At 56.1% G+C, this 26,855-nt stretch overlaps 1 protein-coding gene across 11 annotated transcripts in view; it reads right to left on the reverse strand.

Moving 5' to 3' along the window:
* The window catches only part of NPHP4 (nephrocystin 4), a 106,200-nt gene that overhangs the window by 78,525 nt on the left and 820 nt on the right, over positions 1-26,855 (reverse strand). For 10 of the 11 annotated variants that reach the window (XR_014299667.1, XR_014299668.1, XR_014299669.1 and 7 more), the window contains exons 2-7: positions 26,673-26,739; positions 20,750-20,931; positions 14,492-14,644; positions 8,104-8,276; positions 6,766-6,830; positions 4,243-4,398 (exon numbers count right to left, since the gene is read on the reverse strand). Coding sequence is in view for 8 of the 11 variants with exons in the window: in XM_082686736.1 (XP_082542862.1) it covers positions 4,243-4,398; positions 6,766-6,830; positions 8,104-8,276; positions 14,492-14,644; positions 20,750-20,884 (682 nt within the window). In the remaining 3 variants the exon portion in view is untranslated. The remainder of the gene's footprint in view (positions 1-4,242; positions 4,399-6,765; positions 6,831-8,103; positions 8,277-14,491; positions 14,645-20,749; positions 20,932-26,672; positions 26,740-26,855) is intronic. The other variant, XM_082686738.1, reaches the window with a different exon arrangement.

Consider the following 26,855-nt stretch of genomic DNA (forward strand, 5'->3'; position numbering starts at 1 on the left):
GGGAGACGCGCCCCACAGCTGGCAGGGTGCGTGGACGCCGTCCGCTGGAAGGAGCATCAGCAGGTCGGGGTGGGGGAAGCAGCATTTTCAAGGACACCCCAGGGGACTCCTGAGCAGGGACTCGGGAGGACCATGTGGGACGCCAACCGGGGCAGGCCGCCACGCAGCAGAGTGGCGGACCCAGTTCCGACAAAGCACTTCTCCGGACAGCTCAGCTGAGCTCTGGGTTAGCAGGTGAGGAAGTGGGGCCTGGACCCGGCGCCCGCACCAGGCGGAAGGACCCACGGCAGAGGCCGCTTCAGGCGATGTTGGCATGAGCAGGCCTGCAGGACGGCAGGCAGCCAAGAAGGAAGGTCAGCAGACGCACATCACTGGGGCAGGCGTTCAAAGTCTCGGCAGAGCTCAGAGCGAAGTGAGGCTGCAGGTCAGGGAAGAAACGCCTCGGAGGCCGCGAGTGAGGAAGATGGGCACGCGGGACGGGCACAAGGCGAGGACAGCGGCCTTTCTCTGCCTCTCTATGGGCCACATGCCGCTGCCACCACAGTTCCTGGGACTCCCCCGAAGCACCACAGCCAGCCATGGGTGGCAGCCTGTGGACGTGAGCACAGAAGACCGAGCTTTGGTTCAGGTCGCCCCGGAGGCCTCGTCCACTCTCAGATGCTGCCAGTCCACGGCTCACTCCCACCAAGCCCACGACAGACAGCTGTGGCCAAGCGTTCCGGCCGCTCCAGATGCCTGGATGGTGTCGGCCAGCTCGGGGGAGCGTGAGGCCCTCCGCTCTCCTCCTGCACTAGCAGCCCTGCAGGACCCCTGCGCCCCCAACCAGAAGCCTCCCTTGGGACTCCGTTCAGTCCTGGCACTGGCCTCTGGCCTTCAGGTCCAGTTCCAAAAAACAGGCTTCCCGCTTCATTCATGACTAAGCTCCCAACACACTCGGACACTTTACGCAAGGCTCTGGCCCTGCCCCGACGCAGGAGGCGCACTCTGAGCCTTGCCCCAAACGAGAGAAGTCTTCCTGGTCCCCACCTCCCCAGACCCCCCCCAACCACGGCCGCGGCAGCGGCAGCCACCGGGCACGTGACTGGCACACAGACCTGCGGCCCCGAGGGCAGGCCAAGGAGCCCCAGCGGAGCCTGGCTCTGAGCGAGGCATGGGGCTCCTGCAAGGAGCGGCTTTGAGGAGCACGTGAGCACTTACCCGGGGCCGACGCACAGTCCAGGCCTGTCAAACCGAAGCCTGCGGAAAGGTCAGAACCAGGCAAGGGAGAGAAGACCAGGAGAGGGAGGCTGCGTGGCTTTCCTGGCTGCAGAAGAGGTGGCGGGTCGGCAGCACCTGCTAATCTGGACGGGTTCGGAGGGCTTCCCTCTAAGAGCCGCTCGCGGAAAAGGCCCCCCTTCCTCCTGGGGAGCAACAAAGAGCCCCGAGAACAGCCCCAGCTAGGACCTGTCATTTCCGGTCACTCCCGGGTTGAAAACAGCTCTTCAGAAGTCAGTCCTCACACACAAGTCTAAGTGGCAGATGTGGGGGGAGGCTGGGGACTGTGCCGATGTCCGTGTCCTGGCCGTGACCTTGTGCTGCAATTTTTGGGGAAACTGGGCAAAGGACACGCAGAGTCTCTCTGCATTATTTATTAGAACCGCATGAGAATCTAGAGCGACCCTGATAAAAATTTCAGTTAAAAACAACTCAGCCCTCCTATATCGTGGCCTTCTACAAATGAACAAACACCTGTGTCCCCCCCGTACGGCACCAAAATAAAACCAGATCCTCCGCACACTGCAAGTGAGTCCCACCGCTGAAGCCGGCACCGATCCCCGCCTTGGCACTTTCAGGGCTATAAAATGTGACTCAGCAAAGAAACCCTTTTCCAAGAGTGAGTCACAAAAGCCCAAGAGACACTGGGCAGTATTTCCAGCACAGACAATAACCGCATCCACACCGCGAGCTACAGATCAGCCTGGCGTCCTGCAGAGCAAGTGGGTTTCTTTTGTCAGATGGTCGCCAGGGGACGCGGTAAGAAGCTGCCATCCGGTCCGTTCTCCCCAAAAAGAGGGAGTGTGCTCAGGCCTGTCGAAGCCAATGCTCCCAGCGGCCCTCCCAAGCACGTCGTGGCTCCACACCCAGGGTCCCGGTCATCAGCTTTTCAACAACATGAGCGGTCATCAGTGCTGCAATCTCTCAGACACTGCCCGCATCCAGTGAGTGTCCCAGTGACCAACCGGCCACTCCACAGAGGGGAAGGGCCAACCAGAAGCCACTGGGGTTCACATTGCTTCCAAAGGCATGACCTTCAAGTGGGAGGCGCTGGAATCACACCCACCCACCCCCGTCTCTAGCTGGAGCCTTGGATTCCCCAGAGATACCGAGAATAACGTGGGTGGTCGGAGCTGCCCTTCTGCCCCTGCCGTAGTGACACAGAAGCTGCGGCCCTTCCAGGTTTTATCTGCAGCTCTGCGGACCCCCGGTGGCAAGTCACAAAGCGATGGACACACCTCAGGCCCCAAAGACAATCTCCCACCCAGAACCTCAAGTCAGAGAGTCGTCGTAAGTGGACTTGAAAGCTGGTGCACACTAGGTTCCGGACATCAGCGTGCAGTGTGGCGGGACTCAGAGGACCCCGGCTGATGAGGCCGAGGTCTCAGACGCAGGTTGTCACGCTGTTCTCAACGTCGACGGCAATAACGTGCGGCATGCCGTCCCCCTGACCCGCCTTCCCCCGTGAGAGAACACAGGCAAATGGAGGCTGTGGTGGGGGCTGCTGGAGCTTGGTAAGCCAGGGCAGGTCTGAAGCCGGGACCCTCTTCGGACCTGCTTCTGTTCACTGTTAATTTATCCCTCCTCGTGCCTCATCATCTCTACTCAGGAACACGGAGAAACATGACGTCATGATGGCGACAACCAGCACAGGCCCATCCCGGAAATTCCCGAACTCAGATAACACCGCCTGCGTCCCAGCACGGACCAGAGCACCAAGCCATGCGCAGGGACCCCTTCACTGAAAACATCCGCTGCCGGAGCCGAGCGGCCTCTGTGCTTTGGGGTCTCGAGTGTTTCTGATCTAAGTGAAAACTCGGCACACCCACGCCCAATCCTGCTCCCCCCAGGATGGAACAGGGAGGGAGCCCCCCCAGACAAGAGGTTCCAGCAGAGCCAGTGGGGAAGGACCTATGCAGCCCCTTCTCCTGGACTCCTCAGACAGCCAGACAAGAAGCCTCCGGAAGCGCCCAGAAGGGGCATGAGGCCCAGGTCAAGGCCCATCAGCAGGCCCAAGAGCAGAGCACACCTCTGCAGTGATCTCAAGGTAAAGGCGTTGTCCCTAACCCCCCGCTGGAGAATGAAGTCCTAAAACACACCAAGACAGAGCTCTAAGACTCTCATGTGGATTTTGGTTTTTGAAAAGAATCCAGCATCGCACACCCACCGACCTCCGCATCCAACGGTGCCGTCGCACACCCACGCTCACAGTAGCACCACGACGACAGCACAGGCAGAACGACCCAAGTGCCCGTGGACGGGCAGACGGAGAGACAAGATGTGGTCCCTCCACGCAATGGACTGTGATTCAGCCTTAAAAAGGAAGGAAAGTCCCAAACGTGATCCAACAAGGCCGGACCGTGAAGACACGACGCCCAACGCAGCAAGCCGGTCGCCGAAGGGCCAGCACTGAGCAGCACCCTGGAGGAGGCGCGTTCCCAGAGACAGGAAGCGGGACGCGGGGGCCGGGGCTGGGGGAGGGGTGCGGGAGCTATCGTTTCAGTTTGGGGACATGAGAAAGTTCTGGAAGGGGATAGTGGAGACGGTTGTACAAGTGGTAGAAGTACTTACAGCCGCTGAAATGCACACCTACGAACAGTTAAAACAGTTAGTGCACGTTATGTCTACTTCACCACAACTTAATAATAATAATAATCAGGCCCCTGGTACGGTCCGATAAGGGTGAGAACTAGCAACGTGGCTATCCCAGCCTTGTCACAGAGACACCAACTCTCTGACTTACAAAAGCACTCCCCAAGACAGGGCAGAAGTGACTTGAGGGATACGAGACCCTGCTCAGAAGGGAGGGCAGGAGAGAGGGCACTGCCCTGCTCTGCTCCCTTCCCCTCCCCTACCTCCTCCCCCTCGCCCCTCCCACCACCACCCTCCCGGGCCAGCCCACCGCACACCACAGCCTGCCTAACTCTGGAGGGGTCTGACCATCGACTCGCACAGACTCACCGGCTGGAGAGACGGAGCAGCCCTTACCCTTTTCTCCGTGAGCTGGAAGGAGGCCAGGTATGTGCTGCACACCAGACACCAGAAGGTTCTCGGGAAGAAGATGGAACAGAGGCTCCAGGAGCGGGTGCGGCCTCAGCGCGTACTGGAGGCTGCAGCCCTCAATGAGGGTCGCGTGCTTGTTCTCTGGGGGAGAAAACACCTATGTGACAGCTGGAACCAAAGGCCATTTCGGTCAAACCAGAAGATGAACTGCGCCTCTAAGAAAGAAACACCGCAAGCCGGAAACGCATTTTTCGACAGAGAAAGGGGAATTGCTCTGTCAGTTCAGCCACAAAGCAAAAAAGAATCAGTCCTTAGTAACTGTCTGCTAGAACCTCAGGGGCACAGATATTTGCTTTTAATGCAACTTAACCAAATCTCTGCTGCTCACCTCCCCCACCCGCCGTGTGGTGAAGTCCAGGTCCTGGTCCCCGTCATCAGAGGGGGCTAGAAGGCACCCCGGGCCTCAGCCAGCCTCCCTTTCCCACTCAGCAGCAGGACCAGACCCGGGTCGGGGGGAGCCTCTGAGAGCAAGACACAAACCCACGGATACCCGTAGCACAAGGGAGAGCAGACGGGAGCCCAGGACAGATGCACATAGTGGACAGAGAGCAAGGGGGAGTAGAAGAAGGGGAGCAACCTGGACAAAGAAGCAGCTGAGGAAGGCCCAGACACAGAGCTCAGGGAGGCGGAGGGAACAGCGCCCACAGAAGCCGGGATGCCGGAATAGGGAGACTCGGGACCACAGGGCCCCGGCGCTGAGGGGAACCCGTGACATGCCCTCTACTCATCTCCACCGGAGAGTCTTGCTGGGGCTTGACTTCTCCCACTGACAGGGGCCTCACCACCTCCTGAGGTACACTACGTGATTTCATGAGAAAAGAATATGACTTACTGCACTCGTTAGAAAAACATATTAATGAAAACTGTATTTTTCATTCCTAACCACTACAAAAATGGGGTCTGCTTACTTTAAAATTTTAAATGCCCTGAAAGGCACCCTCCTGTGTGGCTGGTTGGAGACACTGGCTGGGCCTCCATGGAAGGTGAGCAGGAGAAGCGTTACACACCAGCCCCCGGGCCCAGCACCGCAGCTTCCGGGAGCTCAGCCCACAGCTGCGTGGACACAGGTGCAAAAGCGCAGCCGTCCACACCAGCGAGGCTCCCAACCTCGGTGCCCCGGGTCCACCCAGTGCCCACTCGCAGAGCCACTCAGTCAAGCACAGAACACACACCTGACAACATACCACGCGGCTGTGCGAAGAACGGGGGGCTCTCTTCACACCAAGAGAAGACCTTCTAGGGTGAACCATTACGGGGAAAAGCAGAGGGAATAATGAGAGTGGGACAGGCACCTCTGCTTCTGTCCTAGTACGAAGACCCCTCTGTCGCCCCCTCCTCCTGGGTCCAGGAGACTCAGAGAGGCCACCTAGGGCACCGGGGAGGGAGCAGAGCAGTGGGGGGAGGAGGCCTCACTGAACCTTTTCGTGCATTTTATACCTTTTAATTCTGAGTCATGTGAACAAATCGCCTATTCAGGCAAGAAATGCATACGTTTCTGGAAATGCCCACGAGGAGGTGGGCCACCACCGACCCCCACACAACCTTCCTGGCTGCCCCGGGCAAGGTGCTGGTCGTGCACATCCCTCAGGAGGACCTGGTCCTGGGGCGCCCGACTGGCTCAATCACGAACACAGGTGACTCTTGATCTCAAGGTCGAGCGTTCAAGCCCCACGGCAGGTGTTAAGTCCACTTAACATAAAATTTAAAATTTCAAAAAAAAAAGTCCTGACCCTATGGGAGCTCCAGGACATGAAATGCTGGCAAAATGATGACTGGACTCAACTGACACATAACCTAGGAGCCAATCTTCATCAGTAAAAGTAAGCTTCAGATACTCCCCACTCTGCCATGAAATTTTCACCAAATTCAGCAGGCCGTGGAAGGGCTGGGGTTGGCTCGATTTTTAACTCAGGCCACTAGGCACGCTCAAAATTCCCATCACAGAATCCAAGCGACAGCTCAGACACAGAAAGTCACCCTCCCAAAGAGATCCACCGCCAACCACTGGACCCCTCCACACCCACATCCCTCGAGGAGGAGGACGCGGGCATCCCTGCAGGACAGTCCTCCGCAGTCGGGCACAGCTGGACAGCCTGGACGAGCCAGAAAGAACCAAGGGCCTCACAGCGAAAGGTTTCTGGTGCCAGCGTGGCCTCTGACACACAGCAGCTGCTTCCTCTGGTGGACGAGGGCCCTGCCCCAGAGGCCAGGAGGCCGGCAGACCTCCCATCGGCCAGCTCTGGGGCCGCCTCTCCCGGGGCCACCGGCGCGAAGCAACACCCTCCCCGCAGCCTAGCGTGTTACAGCTCCAGCTGCGACACCCTCTGCCCTAATCACTAAATAGAGGAGCTGAGCTGACAAAGGTTCCTGCTGAGAAAGAGCGAGAAGGACTCAAAGTGGGTAACTGTCGGGAAGCCACGGGGAGGCCGGGCAGGCCGCACGTCTTACGTTCCACGGGGTCCTGGAGCAGCGGGTGCAGGAGGGCGCGGGGGGAGCCATGGTACAGCCGCAGCCTGGAAAACAAGCCCGCAGAGCGCACGTCAGCCCGCTGCCTCGGGCGTCGCAAACCTCAGCCACGCTTCTCACGCTGCACCTGCCAGACCTTCCCCACCGCCGCACCACGCCTCCTGCGCAGGAAGGACGCGGCCCCCAGCGCTCCTGGCCACACACCCCCAGCGCACAGACAGACAGAAACACCACCCCAGGGAAACCTATCATGTCAGCGAGCCGAGGCTGCGAAGCCCCGTCCAGAGGGACAACGTGAACTTCAGCCCCCGCGGACGGGGTGACACGCTGTCTTCTCCGTCCTGCTGCGTCCAGCTCCTGAGCGGAGCCTGGCACCGGTGCTGAACGGATGCCCCTGCTTATGGGGTGTCTGTTCGTGAAGAACGTGTTATCTAGCGCCCACGTAACCTCGCTGATGTGGCGAACAAAGGCAGAAGAGAAATAACTACCTGCAGCCCACTGACAAGTCCTCGAAATAGCAGAGTGACCGTCCTCTAGGGACGCAGCTGCCTCCATGTTAATACTTTGCTGAGGGCAAAAGGCCATCTTCGCCCGACCCCCAGGATGCTGTACGTCTACTTCAAGGTAGAAAAATTCCTTCAGAAACTTCTTTATCTGTTGTCGATCATCCCCAAGCATCTGACCCACCGACAAACACCTGAAGGGCCTCAGGACCAGGTTTCATTAGACGGTAATAAGTGACCTTTCCCCAGCAAGAGCTAGTCCCCTCGAGGTCCCGGGAATCTTGCTTCCCAACTCTTTAGAGACTCAGGCGCTCCCTGACCCCCTCCCAACTTCAGAGCAGATGATGGGCCACTCCCACGACCCAGGGGCAGCTCTTTCCGCCCATGGGTCCCGTCACAGTGCTTTAATAAAACCACCTTTTCACACCAAAGATGTCTCAAGAATTCCTTTTTGGCCGTCGGCTTCAAACCCTAACGTCGTCCCTACATCACCACCACATGCGTAGCGTTCTCTCTCACGCCCAGAGTGAATCACTCAGGAGTTTGGGTCACGGCCCTAAACCCCACGGCAGTAAGTGAGAGCCCGCCGCCATCGCCTCCCACGGCCAGGGCCCGGGCCAGCCCCACGCCAGCCTACAGGACACTCCCCGGCTCACTCAGAAATGGCCAACAGTGACTCGCACGGTACACACTGCTCGCAACAGACCACACCACAAGCTGCCAGTCGTGACACTTTCTGGCATGGCCCGTGGTGAGCAGTTACGTCTCCACCAAATGACGCCGGAAAACCCCAAGGAGGAGGAAACGAGACGGGTACCGCTTGTCCTGGGAGGCAGAGGCCGGGGATTCCAGCTTGTGGCCGAAGAGCCGGAGGATTCCAAACCCACATGACAGCGCCTGGAGGGAGCCGTCCCGCTTCAGGCCTTCGGTGACCACCTCGACCACGGCCACCACGTTAGGATGGTTGAAGGATGTGTGAAAGTACACGGGCTGCAAAACAGAAACCACAACTCAGGTGACGGACTCACCGTCCACCAACTGCACAGAGAGTACAGGAAAGGTACAGGCGCCCTCGCTCTGCCATCGTGAGAACGCCACAAGTGTGTGGCCGCGTGGAACCCTGCGTCCCTTCCAGGGCGTGGCAGGAGAGAAGAGGCACAGCACGGTAGCTCCCTCGGAGTCAAGAACATTCCAGAGCCCCCAACATCAGACTACTAGCTTCTGCTCCAGGAGCCTCCCACCCACAGAAAATGCCGACAGCAGGCTCTCTCCGCGCCACCCCACGGCCTGGCGAGGACCCAACCGCTGCACACACACGTGCGGACGCACACACAAGCACACATGTGCACCACATGCAACGCACACACACACGCACATGCGTGCGCACAACTTCACAGAGCACTCATCGCACAAAGCTGCAGCTCGACGCGCCAGTGCGGGCTCTCACCCCGTGCCGTGCGGGACCAGCTAAACTAGCTCTGGCCCAGCCAGGCAGGAGCCTTCGATTTCCGCAGATGCTCCGTAACCACCCCCAGTTCAGAGCCCAGCTAACACCTTTTTATGACAAAATACCGCCTTGACATCATTTTCTTACAGGACCTTTTTTTTTTTTTTGGCTGTAAGCCGAGCAGATGGTGCTCAAGTCGCTCTTAAAAGGCTTCCCGCCTGTGACGTTCCCACTCCCTCAGGTGCACATACAGCTCCCACGGGGCCCCGGCCCTGCCCGTCACCGGGGGCGGTGGAACATGTCAGACCCCCGGCGTCCAGCCTCACGCAGTGCAGGCTCCTGTGAGCGTGCGGGGTACGGAAGCACCTCCACTCTCTCTGCTCTGCGGTTTCCTTCCACCTCACAAGGCCCTGTGCGGCTGCTTTCATTTAAACTAACAGACGTCATGGCCGTAGAAGATGGGGACAGGGCGCTGCCAGGTTTTGCAGAACGAGCCTAGACGGAGGCGCTGAGCTGTGGTTCTGGACACGGAGGGGTCCCCGGGACCGCGCCCGCACGGGGGGACAAGCAGGGGTGCCAGGTCACCCACTGAGCACAGAGACTACCCCCCCACTCCCACCCTGGTCAGGGAGCAGTAAGGCTGGGCCAGGCTGGGCCTGTGAGGACGTGATTTAAACGTGGACTAATCCCCCATTAACGAGTCATTACCACAGTGTCACCAGGAAGACGTCCACTGTAATCACAGACTGTCAGCCCAGGATAACAGAGAGACACATTAAAACATCAGCCATGAGATATAAATCGTTATTCTATTATCTTTTATTGCAAAATGATGAAATAATGACCACTTACAGCTGACAGGTGGTTGGACCAAAAGAGAATTATGTTTCTATTTCCGAGACTCAAAAACTGTTTTCGAAAGCCCTGCTGTAGAGTCGGGTCTGTGCATGTCTCACCTCTTGTATTTATACCTGGGCTACGCCGTGTTAGGAACCCCAACTGCGTTCCTCTTGGCAGTGAAACAAATACCTTAAACCCTGATGCAAAGCCACAGTCATCACCCCCTTAGAGGTCACCTTGAAATTGTTCTGCCTGGAGGCCGTGCATGAGACCAGCTGCTTCCGATGTCCCAAGTTTAATCTACGGCTCCTTCCTCTCTCTCCCGTTTACCCCCAAAAACAACTGTTCTGAGGCTGAACAACAAAGCCAGAGCCCGCTGTTGTCTGCAAAGACCCTGTCCTCAACCAGGAGGGTCACCGCAGGAAGTGCCGCAGCCTGGCCTTGACCCAAGGTCTGAGGGGTGCTACCATGAAGGATACGTGCTCTTCTCCAAATGTAACATACGGACCCTTCAGTGTGAGAACAGCAAGGTGCTGAACTCACCCTCAAGCTCACAATGAAAGGTAAAGGCTAGATTAGGCAGGTATAAAACACAAACCCTGCTCAGGACCAACCAGAAGCATGTGGAAGTAAGAGCCTCCCAGAGGCCAGAGCCCAGGGCAGCTCTGCAGCCTCGCAGGAAAAACCCACCAGGCCCCAGAGCCACCTGCGCTAAGCCCCGGGCAGCAAAGCCAGGGATGCCGGACCCGCGCGCCGTTCCCACTGCTCCCGGGCACGTGCCGTCAGCCCACAGATCTGGAATCAGTGCCCAGAAGGAGTCTCCCTGGGTGGCTTCTCTCACCCCCACAGGAAGGTCACTTTCTTCCCACCCCATTCTGTCTATAAAAGCCTTTCACTTTGTCCAGCTCCCCAGAGCTCCTTTCTATTTGCTAGACAGGATACTGCCCGATTCATGAGTCGAGAATAAAGCCAATTAGATCTTCAAATGTACTCAGCTGATTTTTGGTCTTTAATGACCTTTAATCCCCTGGTCACCCCTGGTGGGGACTGTCCCCAGGAGGGCAAAGTCAGGCCAGTCCGGTTCACCTGGGCCTAGGCGCCGAGCCCACTTCCAGCCCGGCAATAGGCTCGGCCACACGTATCACCGGCACTCAGCCGAGCAGAGCCGGCAAACAGGCCGTCAGCCTGAGGACATTTAATGAACGCCGTGCCACGAGCTTTGAGGAAAACCCTGGGCATCCACTGAAATCTCATGATAGAGGTTTGAGTCAAGCCCATCACATCACCTGCGAGAAGAGGCCTCTCTTGACCGAAGGGGGGCCCTCATTCACCCCAGTCACATCCCACTCGCCGACATTTGACAGGTTTCCTCCCTGACAGGATAAACAGATTAATAAATCATGGAAATGCTCCTGACTTAATGCCTTCATCTTCAAAACCATGGAGGCCATTTTGCCTCGGGGCCAGGCCCCCATTTCTCACCCACATGACAGAACTGAAATTGAGCCTCCGAGGACGTGCCTCTGTGGAGAAGCTGCAGCCACGTGCCCCCAGCAGTGACGCCACACCACCTGCCCCCTTCAGTCCCAAGAAGAAGGCTGGGTGGCAGGGCCAGGGGAGAGAGAGACCATTCTTTTTAAACAAACCTGAAACAGCGCATCTTCAGGAAGGCAGGTAACTTACCAACACCTCCTGCGGCTCCGACCCGCCGGCTCAGCCTCCGCTGGAGGCTTGGATCATCTCCCGTGCACGTCCCACCACGAGGCTGAGCACTCCAGGCACGGGGGCTCTGCCACCCGAAACTCCACGCTGGGACATTCACGCAAAGTCTCTAGTCCCAAAGTCAGAAGCTTCTGTTCCCCCAGAACAGAGCCCACCGTCACCCACAGCAAACAACACACGGGGGTCCGGACCCACCAGGAGATGGGTCCGGCCCCGGATGTCAGCGAGCGGAGGCGGAGACAGGGCGGAGAAGCCCTGTCCCCCAGGAACAACATTAACTCCAGCTCCAGCAACAGAGCCTGCGCCGTGGCCATCACGGGTGCAAACGGATCCCCCTGCTCACTGGTGCTCGTTCACGAAGAACCTGTTATTTACCCCCACATAACCTTGCGATGCACAAAGCGCTACCTCTCACACCCAGAGAGAATCAGTCAAGAGTTTGGGTCACGGGCCTAGACCCCCCTGGGCATAAGTGAGAGGCCTCCTCCATCGACTCCTACGACCCTGTGGCCAGCCCCACGCCAGCCTGCAGGACGGTCCTCAGCTTTCTCAGAGAATAAGCAACGCAGACACCCCACAGTACACACAACTGCGAACAAACAGCCCAAGTTCACAAATTCAAAGCTTTCCATCGTCCCCCACGGCACGTGGTTAAACCTCCAGATGAGAAGCATCCTGGAGAGCGGTCCCGCCACTTCTGACTCCAAGTCCCTGGGGTGCTTTCTGTGGCGCCGGAGAGGAAGGGCCCCTCCCCAGAGGGAGGCCCGCCACGGCCAGCACCCCCAGGAAGGAGGCTGCCCTTCGCTCCTGCCATGGTCACATACACCAGGGAGCAGCACAGAGGACCCGTGAGAGGCAGCGTGGCTGTGGGGGGAGAGAAGCCGCACACGTTCGAGAAGTCAGGGATTCCTCAAGTCACTCAGAAGAGCAACCAGACTCTCCTCGGGATTACAATGATTCTCCTTGACAGACTCCACTTTTAAAGAGAGAATTACATGGGTCTCATTACTCTGACGAATGAGAACATTCAAGAATGTTCTTGTGGCACTGGTTCAGGGAAGCAGAAGCAACCCGGTTAGCCGTCTCTTGAGCTCGGACGGCTGGCTTCCCTACTCCTCTAGCAACACCCAGGACTGAGGCGAGTCCTGGGCGCGAGAAAGCTCCAGGGCTCCTGCCCAGTCATCCCATAGAGGAGGAGGAGGAGGAAAACCCGGACTGTGGTGGGAAGCCTGCATGCAGTTAGTTAAGGGGAGAATTTAAAGGAGAATCACATCCAGCTCAGAAAGAAAATGTAGAAACTGCATGGCACTTTGGCCCCCCAGATGATTTTTTTTTTAAAAAGATGCTTTCCGAGAGGTTGAACAAATCATCAACCATCTCAGCAGAAGTGAAAGGGGACGCCGCTACACGAGGGTGCTCTGGAAGGGCAGCTCAGAACCCTGGTCCCCTAACTGAGAGGCTCTACACGAGCGCCCGGGAGGTTGAGGCCGAGGGGGGAGGAATTCTTCATTCGTGGAAACACCAGTGCAGGTTCAAGGCAAGATTTCTTTTCCACGATCTTTCTTCACGACATTGTGTGCCGAGTAATGCAATCGGGGCTACATAGGACACTGATGACTCAGGAAAAACCCCCAAGCACACAAGCTTGGGTCACTAAGCCACACTGGGACTGGAGGGCCACGGTGATTCCCAAGATGGGCCCTTGCCACCGGCAGCGTGCCCAGCTCCGCTCAGATCTCCCCACGCCAACCAGAAAACACAGGCAACCAACAGAACCACAGAGACCTTCACGGAGTTTCAGACTCCCCTCCACCCGGGGCACCATGTACTCAGTCCCACGGGCGCACGGGCAGGAGACACAGCCCTCCCGTGTGTCGGTGCCGCCACGGAACGGCCCGTGTGCACACATGCGCAGAAGCACGCACGCACACGCCGCACACGGGATTGTCTTTCACGAGCCGAGCTGGAAAGAAACCTACTCCCTGTATTCCGAGTGTCAAGCTAATGACAGGAAGGACGGGCTGGAAGGACGCGGCTGAAGGGCGCGGCAGGCCCAGCGCATTCCTGGGGCGCCACTGGCCTCTACTGCCCGCCTGGGGCATAGCACCTGGGCCCCGGCAGCTTCCAGAGCAAGTCAGTCACTCGGTCCTGCACGCTGGCCCTGCTACCGGCTCTGGCTTCAGCAACCCCAGGATCAAAGAGCGCAGAATCGTCCAGAAACGTCAAGCACTGCGGTCCTCACTAACCCACCCCCTCGCCACACCCAGCTCAGCAGAAGACAAGGAGTGAGGGCAGCCAAGGCTGAGCAGGAGGGGAGCTCGGCTCCCCAGTCCCCCGGCGCCCCTCACTCCCCACACCCCAGCCCCTAGCCCCCCCATCCCCGGTGCCCCACCCCCGGCGCCCCCACTGCAGCCTGCACAGCGCCAGCCCCTCCTCCTGCAGCCTCCGTTTTGGTGTTCGCTGTGAGGGGAGCCCCCTCTTTGCCTTCCCACGGGAGGTCCCCCCGCTCTCCTCCAGGGACAACAGCGCACTGGCCTCCTTCCAGAGCTTACCACACCTCACAAGGACTCTGTCACCGCCCCCCCACGTCCTGCACACGAGTACCAACGCCGGAGCCGCCCGGGCACCCAGCCCCAGGGCTGGACAGAGGCTTATATCTGGTGCAGCTGAAGCAAGACGGAAAACCCCTACTTGCGCGCAGCCGGACACAGCCAAGCCGGCCGAACCGCCTTAGCAACGCCAACGCAGCCCCCCGGGGCGGAAACAGAGGCGCGGGTTTGCACCAGCTCTGCCACCTGCCACTGGGCAAGTGACATTCCTTCTGAGTCTCAACTGCTCATCTTCAAGACAAAGAAAGGAGCCAAAATGAAAGAAGGGGGACACGGAGGGTGAGGGGAAAAGGTGCCAATTGAGAACAATAACTTCCTAACTTTGTTCCAAGAACCCCAGGGTCCCTTGAAGGTGAGAAGACCCCCAAGCGACCCTCCTGTTCCGAGAGAGCCACGCGCTCTCCTCTGCCGGGACTCCTGGCGTCCATGTCGGTTTTGTTCAGAGACGCAGGACCCCAGTGTTAGGACAAGCTTTGTGAGGGCCCGTCTGCGGCTCCGTGACGTTTCTGGGGTCTGTCGTGACCCCAGGTCATATCCCTGGCACCTCTGCTCTGGGCCAGAGCGGCCCGCCTGCCACCATGGCCCACCTCTTCAAAGACGATCCTGGATGGCCGCCTGGCCAGCGGCTCCACCGGCCTCACCGTGGTCTTCCATGTCCTCCCGAAAAAGTGTCGGTAGGTGACATCAAAGAGAGACACGCGCAGATGGCAGCCCACCTCTGAAAGCACCTCCAGGACTCCCTAGGAGACAAAAGGGTACGGGCCCTGAAGGGTCTGAGCATCGTGAGCCAGCCCCCCGCGCTGACCCACCAGCCTGCGCGAACTGGCTCACTGGGCCTCCATCTCCAGGTGTCACTGTCCCTTGGGGGAACCGCCTCTCTCCCAGGGCCTGTGGTCTTGGTAGGGTTATGCATTAGAGTGCTTGGCCCCCCCCAAGCCAATCAGAGAAGTGAAGTCCCACGGCAGACATGGGCAAGAGACCGCCCCGCCCGGGGGCAGCTAATTCCTAGACAGATGAAACGACTCACCTTCCAGAACATCTACGATGTGCAAACAACCAACCCTAGTCCAAACTCCCATCGGCCTCTCCCCGGCTGCTCCGCCTCCCAACCAACCTCACGTGACCCTACGAGGCCTGACATACCCCGGCCTCCTGGGAATGGTAATGAGCTGTTCTCTCCCTATTACCCTCACGGGCCCTGAACAGAAACAAAATCCCACACCCGCCAGTGTGACTGTAGCAACTGGGAGGGGAAGAGGGAGGGGCCGGACATGGCCCATAAGTCAGCGGGGGGCCTCTCCCAAGTCCCCGGAGTGGGCACTGTACACCCTCCAGCCAGCCCGGGGGAGGGGGGGGCGGCTGATGGGCTGGATGGGGGAGGGGAGGGACAGAAGCAGGAGGGACAGGGTGGCCAGCCACTTCGGAGTGCCCAGGCCTTGCCCGGGTCTAGTGCTGCGAGTCCCACGTCCCTAGGGAAGGATGTCGGCTGCTGTCTGTCCGGGGCTGTTGGGAGCGAGATGGTGTCGGGTATGGAGGCAGGGAAGACGGCCCACAGGCCTGGAGGAGGCCTCAGGGCCCTGTTTCAGTCATGGAGCTGCGGGGGCCTCCCCACACACGGGCCTTCGCACACAGGCTGCCTCTCCGCCCAACCCCTCCTAGTCCACCTCTGTCCAGGACCCTCTGTCCAGGACCCTCTCCAGCCTTCCTTGACCACGGCCATCTAGAAGCCCCTTCCTCTGATCCCGCTTTCCATTTCCCCAGGGTTCCTCCAGATCCCTGAGCTCCGCAGGACAAGATCCCAGGTATTTAGCCCAGGTATTCTCCCTGCTCCATCCTCAGAAGCAGGCTTGGCCCATGTGGGTACTCAGTGAGCTCACAGTCAAGGGGCCTGGTCCTAGGCCTTCCCTCTCTGCTGGTCCTCCCCAGGGTGCTTCCACCAGCTTCTTTCTCCTCCTCCTCCTCCTCCTCCCCATCCTTCCTCTCCCCTCCTCCTCTTCCCTCTCCCCTCCTCTTCCCTCCCCCTCCTCCTCCTCCCTGCCTCTTCTCTCTTCCCTCTTCCCTCCTCTTCCCCCTCTCTCTCCTCCCCTTTCTCCCCCTCTCCCTCCTCCCTACCCTCTTCCTCCCTCCCTCTCCTCCCCCCTCCCTCCTCCACCTCCTCCTCCCTGCCTCCTCCTCTTCCACAGCCCCCCCCCCCTCCCCCTGCGCCTGCTTCTCACTATGCTTTCTGAGAGGTAAATACCGGCCAGGACCTGCTAAGTTCCAAAACTTTCTTACTGACCTACACTTCTTCCCAGATCTCCAGACCCGAACCACCCCTCCATCTTGACGCTACTTTGTACCCATTTCTAACCAGGTAAGTTTCTAAATGGTCTCTGCTGCCGTGGGAAGACCGAATATGGGACAGTCATGCGTGTCCCCCACACAGCTCCAACCATACAACAGTCCCCAGAAAACACCAAACTGGACTGGAATAGACTTTCCAAAGTGAAGAAATGCGATCAGCACTCACAGTAAAGATTCAACTCAGTGAAAATGGGAAATGGGGCAGCCAAAAAGACATACGAAAATTATTAAGAAAATGTCCTGCGTTCAAAAGCATGTAATATTTTTAGCCAATTCCTTTCACAAGGATGTTTGCTATCATCTAAAGCTGTCTATTCTCAAAATAACTAACATCATACCAATTTTGTAAGACTACACTTGTTTCATATGTTTCCTACTTGGTCTTTTTTTTTTCCCTACTTGGTCTTCTTTTAAATGTTAACTTTTCACTGGTCCTTGTAGGTACAGCTGACCCTAGAACAGCACAGGTTTGAACTGTGAAGGCCCACTGACATGCGGCTTGTTTTAGTCTGGTTCTCATGAACACAGTACAACACTGAAGATGTGTTTTCGCTTCCTTGCGATACTCTTAATAGAATTTTCTTCCCTGTAGCTGACTCTACTGTAAGAACACAGGCTACAATACACATAGCACACGAAACACGTGTCCATCAGCCGTTTATGTTCCCGAGAAGGCTTCTGGTCAACAGCAGGCTGTTACTGTTAAGTGTGGGGAGGAAGTCAAAAGTTACACGTGGATTTCTGACAGTGCCCCTAACTTCCACGTTGTTCAAGAATCAGCTACAAACCCTGTAAAACTCTGGGTTCCTGTGTTAAACCCCGCCTGACCATGAGGTGCTATCCTTTATGTCTATCACTAGATGTGATGTCCTAATATTTTAAGGATTTTTATATTAATATTCACGAGGGACAGCAGTATGTACGTTTCCCGTGAGGTCCGTTCCCAATCTGGATATTGGTTATGGCAGCCTCAAAAAAAGAGCTGGGAAGCATTCTCTCCTCCTATTTTCTGAAAGAGTTTACCTAAAATTCATATTATTTCTTCCTTTGATACTTCATAGAACCCAACAATGAAGTCATCTAAGTCTGGAGTTTCTTTGTAGGAAGCTATTTAATTATGAAGTCCATTTCTTTAATTAACACAGGGCTTTTTCTCTTTTCCATTTCTATTAGTGTCACTTTTGGTAAGCCGTGCTTTTCAAAAAATTTCCTCATTTCAACTAAGTCATCGAACTTGTTGGCACACAAATTGTTCATAATATCCCCCAACTATCTTCTTAACATCTGTAGGATATACAGGATTGTTCCTTCTTTCCTTCCTAATACTGGCAACCCATGTTTTCTCACTGTTTGCATGATCAGTCTTAGAGAAGTTAATCAACCCTATTAGTCTTTTCAAAGAATTAACTTTTAGCTTTGCTGATTTTCTCTATTATTTGCGCTTTCTTTACTGATTTCTGCTAAATGGGCAGAAATCTACACTTCCTTCTTCTATTCTCTTTGGGTTTAACTTGTTCTTTCCATGTAGATTCTTAGGGAGGACACAGTGGTCACTGATTTTATACCTTTCTTCTCCTCTTACAGTCTTATAAAGCTGTAAGTTTCCCTCTAAGGACTAAATTACTTGCATCTCATAAATTTTGGTACGTTCCTCTATTACTCAGTTCAAATTATTTTCTAACTTCTCTTTGAAGTCTTCTTTGGCCCACGAATTAGTCGGTAGTGTGTTGTTTAATTTCCTGCTATTTGAGGATTTTCTGGGCATCTAGGTTGATTTCTAATTTAAAACCATACGAATAAATGAATACATATGTATATATAAATACATAAGTGTACATATACAAATACATATACACATACATACACACTCATAAATTACAATCTTTTTGAACCCACTGAGACTTACTTTCATGGCCCAGCACAATCTGTCTTGGGGAATGCTCCACGTGCACCTGAAAAGCGCGTACATTCTATGTGTTGGTTATAGTGTTTTAGAGATGACAGTCGGGCCAAGGTGGTGGATGGTGTTTAGATCTTCCAAACCCTCATGGGTTTTTTGGTTTATTTGTTCTATCAATCATTGAGAAGAGGGCTGAAAGTCTCCAATGCGATGGTGAATCTGAACGGAGCTCCCTTCTGCTCTACACAGTTCTGCTTCCCGAGTTTGGAAGCTGTGTTCCTGGGGGCTGTGCGCAGAAGAGCGATCACAGCTGGCCCAACCATGACGCTTCGAAAGGCCAGTGTAAGAGGCTGTCCCTTGGCTGGAGACTGTGCTTAGCGTTCAGGAAGTTTCCCATCACCCTACTGAAATGGCACCCTGTGCCAAAACTGTACAAAGTGGTTTGTGCTCACCAGCTGCTTTCTTGCTGGGAGTCTGGAGTTTGGGAACATGCTAGGCAGACGACAGTCTCCTGAGCAGTCCTCAAAACCCCATGGGCACTGAGTCTCTAACGAGCTTGCTTGGTGGGAACATTTCACACGTGTTGTCACAACTCTGCTGGGGGAACTGAATGTGTGGGGTCCCCCTGGCAGAGGATCCCTGACGCCCGTGCCTATCCCGCTCCCATCCCCCCATACCCCTTTCCCAGGGCTGATCCTACTCTGTGTCCTTTCACTGTAGTAACTCTTTCCTGTGAGACTGACTCTGCGTGGAATCCTGGGAGTCGTCCCCACGCGTCACTGAACCGGGGGTGGTCTCACAGGCCTCAACAGCGGTGCTGCATGCACATCTGCCTTCCCGATGGCCGTCATCATTAGGAAACGCCGCTCTATGTCTGCTAATACCCCTCACTATGAAACCGACTTCGTCAGACGTCAGCACAGCACAGAGGCTTCTTACTGGGCTTACGCGGCCTACCTTCTCTCCATCCTCTTACCTTCCCACGTACAGTTCCTGTCTTTCTGTTTAAAGCGTGCTTTAACCCCGATAATCGGGTCTGAAACAGTAACTTCTAACACGTAACTCCGAGTCAGGAATTCCCCTTGTAGGAATGATGCCGCAGATACACGTGTACGTACGTGTAAGTGAGGTTCATCACTGCGGCAGCGTCTGGGAGAGCAAATGACCAGAATAAAGTCTGTGCTTCCCAGTCAGCCTGTGGATCAATCACTGCTGGTTCATCCAGACAGAGAGACACCACGATGTCGAAAGAGAGAGGGAAATTCCTCGTGGGATGACATGAACAGTCTACAAAACATACTGCTGCGAATATTTTTCTTTTAAGCAAGATGATACAGGTATATTTATCTCCTGTATTTGCTTAGTGTTTCTGGAAAATTACACCAAAAAAGAGGTCACATTGGCTATGTCTAGCAAGGGACACGGATGCTATAGGGACTCCATGGAATGATACACTTTCCTCATGTATCCTAGTGAATTTCGAACAATGATAATTACCTCTTCAAAACTAAATGCAAACAAACAAATGAAATTAAATGGGACAATAAATAAAATTTCCTTCCTAAAATTCCTAGGGGAGAGGACGGTGCCATCCACTATGCTACGAGCTACTCCACGGCAGGGAGACACCTGGTGCTGTCTGCCCGGGGCCGGAGCCCAGCTGGCCGCCCAGAGCAGGGCACCCGACGCCACCGGCTGCCCCTCTCAGACTCTCTTCTGCTGTGAAGTGCGGGCGTGATGCCTCCTGCCTCCAAGGGCTGCTGCAAGGAAGCAGCGGGCTGAACGGAAAGTGCCGGGCGGTAAAGCAGGAGGAGCGGCAGCCACCCAGGGCAGACACGGCGCCGACACACGGCAGGCCCTGGACTGGGGGCTTGGAAGTGAATGCTGTAGGGCATGAGGGGTTTCCTAAAAGTGAGCCCTTGCAGATCCAGCACCCCAACAACCGTGAACACACGGAGAACCACACTACCATCCGCAGGAGAGGACATGACCTGGCCAGGCCAAACCCTTAACCGAGTCGATGTTCCCATCGATGTTCCCACTGGCGAGTCTGGCTCCTTCTCAGGCATCCCACTGGGTCTGCCTAGGACCACCCAGTGATGTGGGTGCTCTGTGAGCAGAGCACAAGCACCAGCTATCCAGCGACTCCCCTGCCCCTGCCAGACACAGACCGACGCAGAGCCCCAGAGCAAGGGCCTGAGTGTGCCAAAGGCTGTGGGACCTTTAGGCACGCGGCTTCCGCCAGGATATACCCAGAGCTCTGCCTCCGCACTTCCAGCCGCGCGGCTGCGCACAGGCCGTGTCGAGTCAGGCACGGGCCCACCTCCTGCAAACCTTGCTCAGAAACAACGCAGGAAATCCGATCACCTGGGTTTTAAAATGGCTCTACTGTGGGCAGAGAGAAACCTTAACCAGTGTCGGAAGTGCTGACCGAGTCGCTGAATCACGTGTTCTCTGTGCTGACGAGCCACTTTGTGTCCAGATACTGCCGAGGCCCGAGGTAATGGGTGCAGTGGCAGGTCTCGAGTAAGCGAAAATCAATACCCCCTCAGCTGAGAGCAGTGGCAACAGGCACGGGACAATAAACAGCAAATTCCTTTACCTGCTTCATCAGTGGCCCGTCAAGCCACTTCAGGACACACTGAAACGCTGTTGATTCCTTTAAAGGCTGGCGTGCTCTCTGTGGGTGGGGGGGGACCAGCACGTTTTGGTCAAAAATCCTGAGCCAGTCATTCATTCTGCCAGTCTGAGGGTCCCCTGGGCCTCCGGGATTACCTGCACAATCTGTGTTCAAATAAATAAAAGAGTTAGAAAGGCCAGAACGCTCAGAGCAATCCTGAAAGGTTCCTACCTCCCCCTGCATCCCAGAGGAACCTCCAACCGAAAACCCACACTTTGCAATTCCACCCTCCAAACCCCAGTGCAACAGAATGGGACCAGTGCTGCCCTCTCCTGGCAAACACGCCCCTCTGGCTCCAGATCCCCTGTCCCTGCTCTCAGGAGCCAACTACAGCAAGACTATACCGGCCTCATTAACTGGCAGAGAGACCGGCACATGCAAGGCTGCTCCGTACAGCTGTGAAGGCTGAGCACTACACAACAGTGCCAGGCCTTGGGAACTAGGGCCTTCATTGTAGAGGGGACCTGGAAGCATGACCCAGTCAGAGCCAAGGAGATGCACATCTCACAGCTTCCGCTGGCTCTGCAGAGAGAAGGAAATATTCTTCTCTGCAGCCCTCTGGGTAGAAAGGTCATCAATATAGAGCAGTCAGGAGCCACAGTAGAGCAGCTTCCTTGAGACCCACAGTAAGAAAGCAAGCAGAGCCAAACCAAAGCAAGGGCCAATGGGTCTAGGTGCCACGGATGGAGCCCTGGCTCAAGGACACCCTGAAGCCACCCGGGACGGCTCCGCCACACAAACAGCCTTTCGTTGCCAAAGCCAGTTTGGGACAGATTTTGCATGTTGTGAGCTTCTGGGTGACCTGGCTCACTAAGGACATCATCCGCCTTCCAGCCAGCCAGAGATCGGGACCTTCCCTGTTCTCTGGCCTCTTGTCAGCGGACCCTGAATCTTAAGCTCTGGGCTTTGATAAGAACCTGAATTCTGTGTGCTAAATCGACCCACAAGATAGGGAGACTTCATCTCCCAAGACAGTGGCTCCTTAAATGGGGTCTCCAGCCCCTGCAGCTCCCTGGGCTTGTCCAGGGCTCCACAAGGTCAAAGCTATTTTCATAATAGTCAGATGCAGTTTTTGCCTTTCTCAGTGCACGGGCATTTGCGCCCATGGAGCAAAGGCAAGCGTGGGCGCAGCAGCCGGGACCCCCATGGCCAGTTGTATTACATCTTGACCCTTGTCACTCTGGGACAAGAAGGGAAAGACACAGCACACACAGCTGCCACGAGCGTCCCAGGAGCACGTCCCCCGCTGGCCAGCGATACCGTAACCTTTACTAAAAGAGCCACTGAGGGACGGACCAGGCTTATTCCCAAAGTCAGGCACTTCGCAGATGGTCTCCCAAATATCCACTGAATGAGTCTGTCGCTTCCAGGAAAACTGGTGCTAAGAATGGGGCTTGCGGGCAAACTCAGAACTGGGAAACTCTGTATCCTCTGCTGCGAACCTGACAGCTTCCTCCTCCTTAAAAACACGCCTGGCGATGGATGCGGACGGCGGCAATTTCACCTATGGAGACTGCAGGATTAAATGTGCAAGAATCCGGAAGGTCCACATGCCTCTGAGGCAGTATTTTCCAGGCGAGCGATGCATCATGATAGAGGCCCGTGTGAACGGAAGATCCGGCCTGTGCAGGACAGACGGAAGGGCACATTCCCTGGCAGGCTGCCCAAGCCCACACCGCACGGACCTTTAAGAAACCACCACGGTGGCGTGTGGGTGAGGGATGGCAGGAGAACATCCACAGTTCCCTAGAACACTCTTCCCTTCTCGGGGTGACACTGAGTTTCTTTCAAATACGTCAACCACAACAACTTTGTCAACAGATGAGAGACCAGCCTCGGGGTGCCTGGGCAGCTCCGTCGGTTCAGCCTCGGACTCTTGGTTTTGGCTCGGGTCTTGATCTCAGGGTCCTGGGATCAAGCCCCAAGTCAGACTCTGCAACCAGCAGGAAGTCTGCTTGGGATTCTGTTTCTCTCTCTCATTCTCTCCCATACCTTCGGCTCCTCCCCTCCACGCTCATGAACTCTCTCTCAAATAAATAATCTTGAAAAAAAAAAAAATAATAGTAAGTCTATATGAGACCCAGCTGTCTACTATGCCAGACGCTACAGAAACTTGCAAAAATGTAAAACCAGCCCTCTTCCTGCTAACTTTTTTGTTCTGGAAAACAGTTGGTCTTCATAAAAAGAACATTTTACGCCAACATGTAACGGGTCTATTGTTATCCCCACGTGAGCAGCAACCTTACTAACGTTTCTCAGTCTTCATTTCCAATACAGCAAATACTGGCAGACATAACTAAAGTAAACAAAAGGAGTCCTCCGCAATTTTTTAAAGTGTAAAGGGGTAGGAGACTACGAAGTCTGAGAAAGGTTCTTCTAACGGGACCCTCGCCCTTGCAGGCTGTGTGGGGAGCAGAGGGAGCCCCTAGAACATGGGCTTAATTGGCCTGGAAAGCTCCCCCACATCCAGGGGGCCCAGGCACAGAGCCCTGTCCCCACGGGAGCACCTCCCCACCCCCAGCCCCTGCAGGCAGGCCTACACTGCAGCATCCAGGCCAGGACCGTCACCATGTGAGCACACATGCGTTGCTTTTTTGTTCCTTTTTTGTTGCTTTTATCCGCTCGATAACTTTGTCTTAAGGAACGAGCCCCCGCCACCCAAACCCACGTGTGGGAAGGCTGCCCACGATCTGGGGCAGGGCACTTGGTGATGAACATGTGAGCCACACTGTGCCAATCATCGTCGTCCCCCAGAGTCCGGCCACAGTTCTCTCTGGAGAGGCCGTCTCTGCTGGGAGGGCAGGAGCTGCCCAGGCCAGCCTGAAACCCCTCTGTGGGGAGCAGAGGGAGCCCCTAGAACATGGGCTTGATTGGCCTGGAAAGCTCCCCCACATCCAGGGGGCCCAGGCACAGAGCCCTGTCCCCACGGGGCTACCCTGCCACTCCAGGGAGAGCCTAAAGTCAAAGCCAGCCCAGGGGAGACTGGTGATGACCGGGGTGGGGAGCCCTGCCAACAGAACCCAGACCTCTAGGCGGAGACAGCCTGATGGAAGGCAGACGCCACTCCCATCGGAGCAGAGCTGCAGGAGCCAAGAAAAGCCCTTAGAGGCTTTCCGCGCCGGCTAAGTAACGGCCCCAAAGATGTCTACGTCCTAATCCCCAGAACCTGTGAATGTGGGACCTCACATGGCATCAGGGCCTATGGAAGCATGATTAAGTGAAGGACCTTAAGGTGCGGGAAAATCGCCTGAATTACACAGATGGGCCTGAGGTAGTCACAGGGTCCTTATAAGAGGGAGGCAAGAGGGTCAGAGAAAAGGTTGGGTGACCACCAAGCAAACGAAGTGTAAGAGGGAGGGGCCACAAGCCCAGGACCGGCTAGAAAAGGCAAGGAACAGACTCTCCCCCAGAGCCTTCAGAAGGAACACAGCCCTCCCACACCTTGACTTTAGCCCAGGGATACTGATTTTGGGCTTCTGACTCTCCAGAACAGAAAGAGAATAAATCTGGGCTTCGAGCCACCCAGTTTGCGGTGCTGTTAAAAAAGCCACAAGACACTCACGCTGCTACCACTTGTAAGCAGCAGAGACCCAATACTCGGCAGGAGGGCCCCCTGCCCAGGAGAGCATCTTGGAGGCTCTAGGGCCAGCTGCTGGGCCCACCCGCTCCCCATGCTTCCTGTGGTCACAGCACTTGCCACCTCTCCCGTACGGACCTGCCCACTGGCCAACCACTTGCGTAAGGGGATCTATGTTCCTGTGTCCTTGGCACCTGACTCACCATGAGAACTCAATAAATTTTCATAAAATCAAATTGAGGTTTCAATAAAGTTGACTCCCAAGCATTTTTAAAAGAGTGTTTTCCTATTAACTTTCATTATAAAATGGAGAGGTTAATTCATACCAAGTGAGTGCCATTAAGGACTGAACCTTCCTAGGGCACCTGGGTGGGGCAGTCAGTGAAGCCTCTGCCTTCTGTGCAAGTCATGATCCCCAGGTCCTGAGATCGAGCCCCATACCAGGCCCCCTGCTCAGTGGGGAGCCTGCTTCTCCCTCTCTCTGCTGCTCCCCCTGCTTATGCTCTCTCGCTCACACACACTCTCTCAAATAAAATCTTTAAAAAAAAAAAAGGACTGAAACTTCCTCTGTAGAAGCCCTTCATGTCTCGGGAGCACTGTGGCAAAGCATCAGCTTCGGAAGGGGCCCTGCATGCTGCCCATGGTGCTCTCCCAGCGGGAGGACGCGTCTCCTTTGCAGGCCGTTCCGGACTTCGCTCGCTTGCCCCAGATTCCTCACCCAGCACCTCCTTCCCCTCCCCCTGGCTAGCACACGTAGCCAGCAGATGCTGAAGAACACTTCTTCCATGCCGGTCCCCTGGCAGAAGAAACACATCCCCGGGACGACCCCAGGCTGTACCAGAAGGACGCACACTGGGAGGAAAGGCATCCCTTCCGAAAGGGAGAGCCACCCAACCAAAGTGGTGAGCCGGGCACGTGGAGGAAGGTAGCAACAGTCCAGGTGGGCAACGGAGGGAGAGGGCACCTGAGACACAGGCTCTTGGGAGTGGGAGACAGGCGGACACAGAGCTCTTCCTCCCAACCCCACCTGACTGCCACCTGACCCTCCCTCCCTCTCCGGCCCCTCTGGCCCCACTCTGCCCCGGCTACAATTCCTCCTGGACACCAAGCCCTCTCGGTTCCCCTCGGCACACACATGTCCCCCTAGAAAATTCCCACTCATCCTCTAGGACAGAGAGCAGATGCCCCTTCCTCAGGGTGAGCACTCCCATCCCCCACCAGTTGCTCCCCAACAAGGGATCCTGTCACAGAAAGTCACCGCGCTTCCTCAGGCTCCACGCTGCTGTTGTCCTGCAAGACGGAGCTCAGTGAGGTCAGGGCTAGGTCCTCAGCAAAAATCTTCTAACGATTAAGTAAATAATTAAATTACTGTGCAGGACTTAAGAATGCTACGGAGGGAAGACAGAAGGACTTTTGGAGCTAGATGAACAATGAAAAGAGGGAGGGGTCCCCGCTTCGAGCCTACAGAAAGGGTTCTCCAGGGCAGAAACAAGAAAATGCACCAGCTTTCACAGCCCTACTGTGAGCCAGGCACACACAGACCTTTTCATGGGTATTATTCCAACAACTGTGTAGATGAGCATCACAGACAAGGTCAGTGACGCTCGGGTTAAAGGGCCAGGCCAAAGCCACACGGCTGGTCATGACCGGCCTCAAAGCCACTAGGATCAAAGCCAGGAGAGGCCCTGGGGCCTGCAGCGGGACATGGGCTGAGGAGCCCCGGCTAACCCCCGCTGTCCTCCGACTTCAGCGAGTCTGTTGCCCTCCCTGCCTCTGTGTCCCATCTACAGGATGGGGGGGGACCGTGAGGTCTCCCAGGGGGCCCGGCTTGGCACACCTCTTCTGTTCCAGTGCCTTCAAGGATGGAGACCGCCGCCAAATACCAGGTCTTTAAGAAGCTAAAAATCCAGTGGGGGAAAGACAAGGGAGCGAGTGAGCTGCACAAAGGAAACAAGCCTAATTCTGTCTCCTGGGGGGGGGGGGGGGGGTGCAGCGGGCAGAGAGAACAGGGAACTCCAGCACTGAAGAGGGAAGCCAGGAGAAAACCTCACCAACAATGGTTCCCAGGAGAAGGAGCGGGGGCCAGAGCCATGAGGAGCTGTGCAAGTCCCCCGGGGGGGCGGGGGGCAGCTTCCTTCCAAGCAGAGAACAAGAGCCGGGATGCTGAAGACTGAAAAGCTTTGGGAAGCTGTTCGGGGAGTGCGTGGAGGGGGTCATCAAGCACTGCCCAGAATGCCCTCGCTCAAGCAATCCTCTTTGCGTACCTACCAAGTGCCAGGCACTGGAGAAACCGTCCTCAACTCAGCCGACGGGCTCCCTGCCCTCTGGAGGGTATCTGGGGTGAGGCAGAGACAGGATTTAAGTTAGCACCCAGCGAGGCCGCGCTGCGAGCTCCGCGAGCGACCGGGAGGCGTGCAGCGCGCTGCGCTGGGACGGGCGCGGGGCTGGAAG

Source organism: Mustela nivalis, assembly GCF_964662115.1.
Source record: "Mustela nivalis genome assembly, chromosome: 10".
Classification (NCBI taxonomy): Eukaryota; Metazoa; Chordata; class Mammalia; order Carnivora; family Mustelidae; genus Mustela; species Mustela nivalis.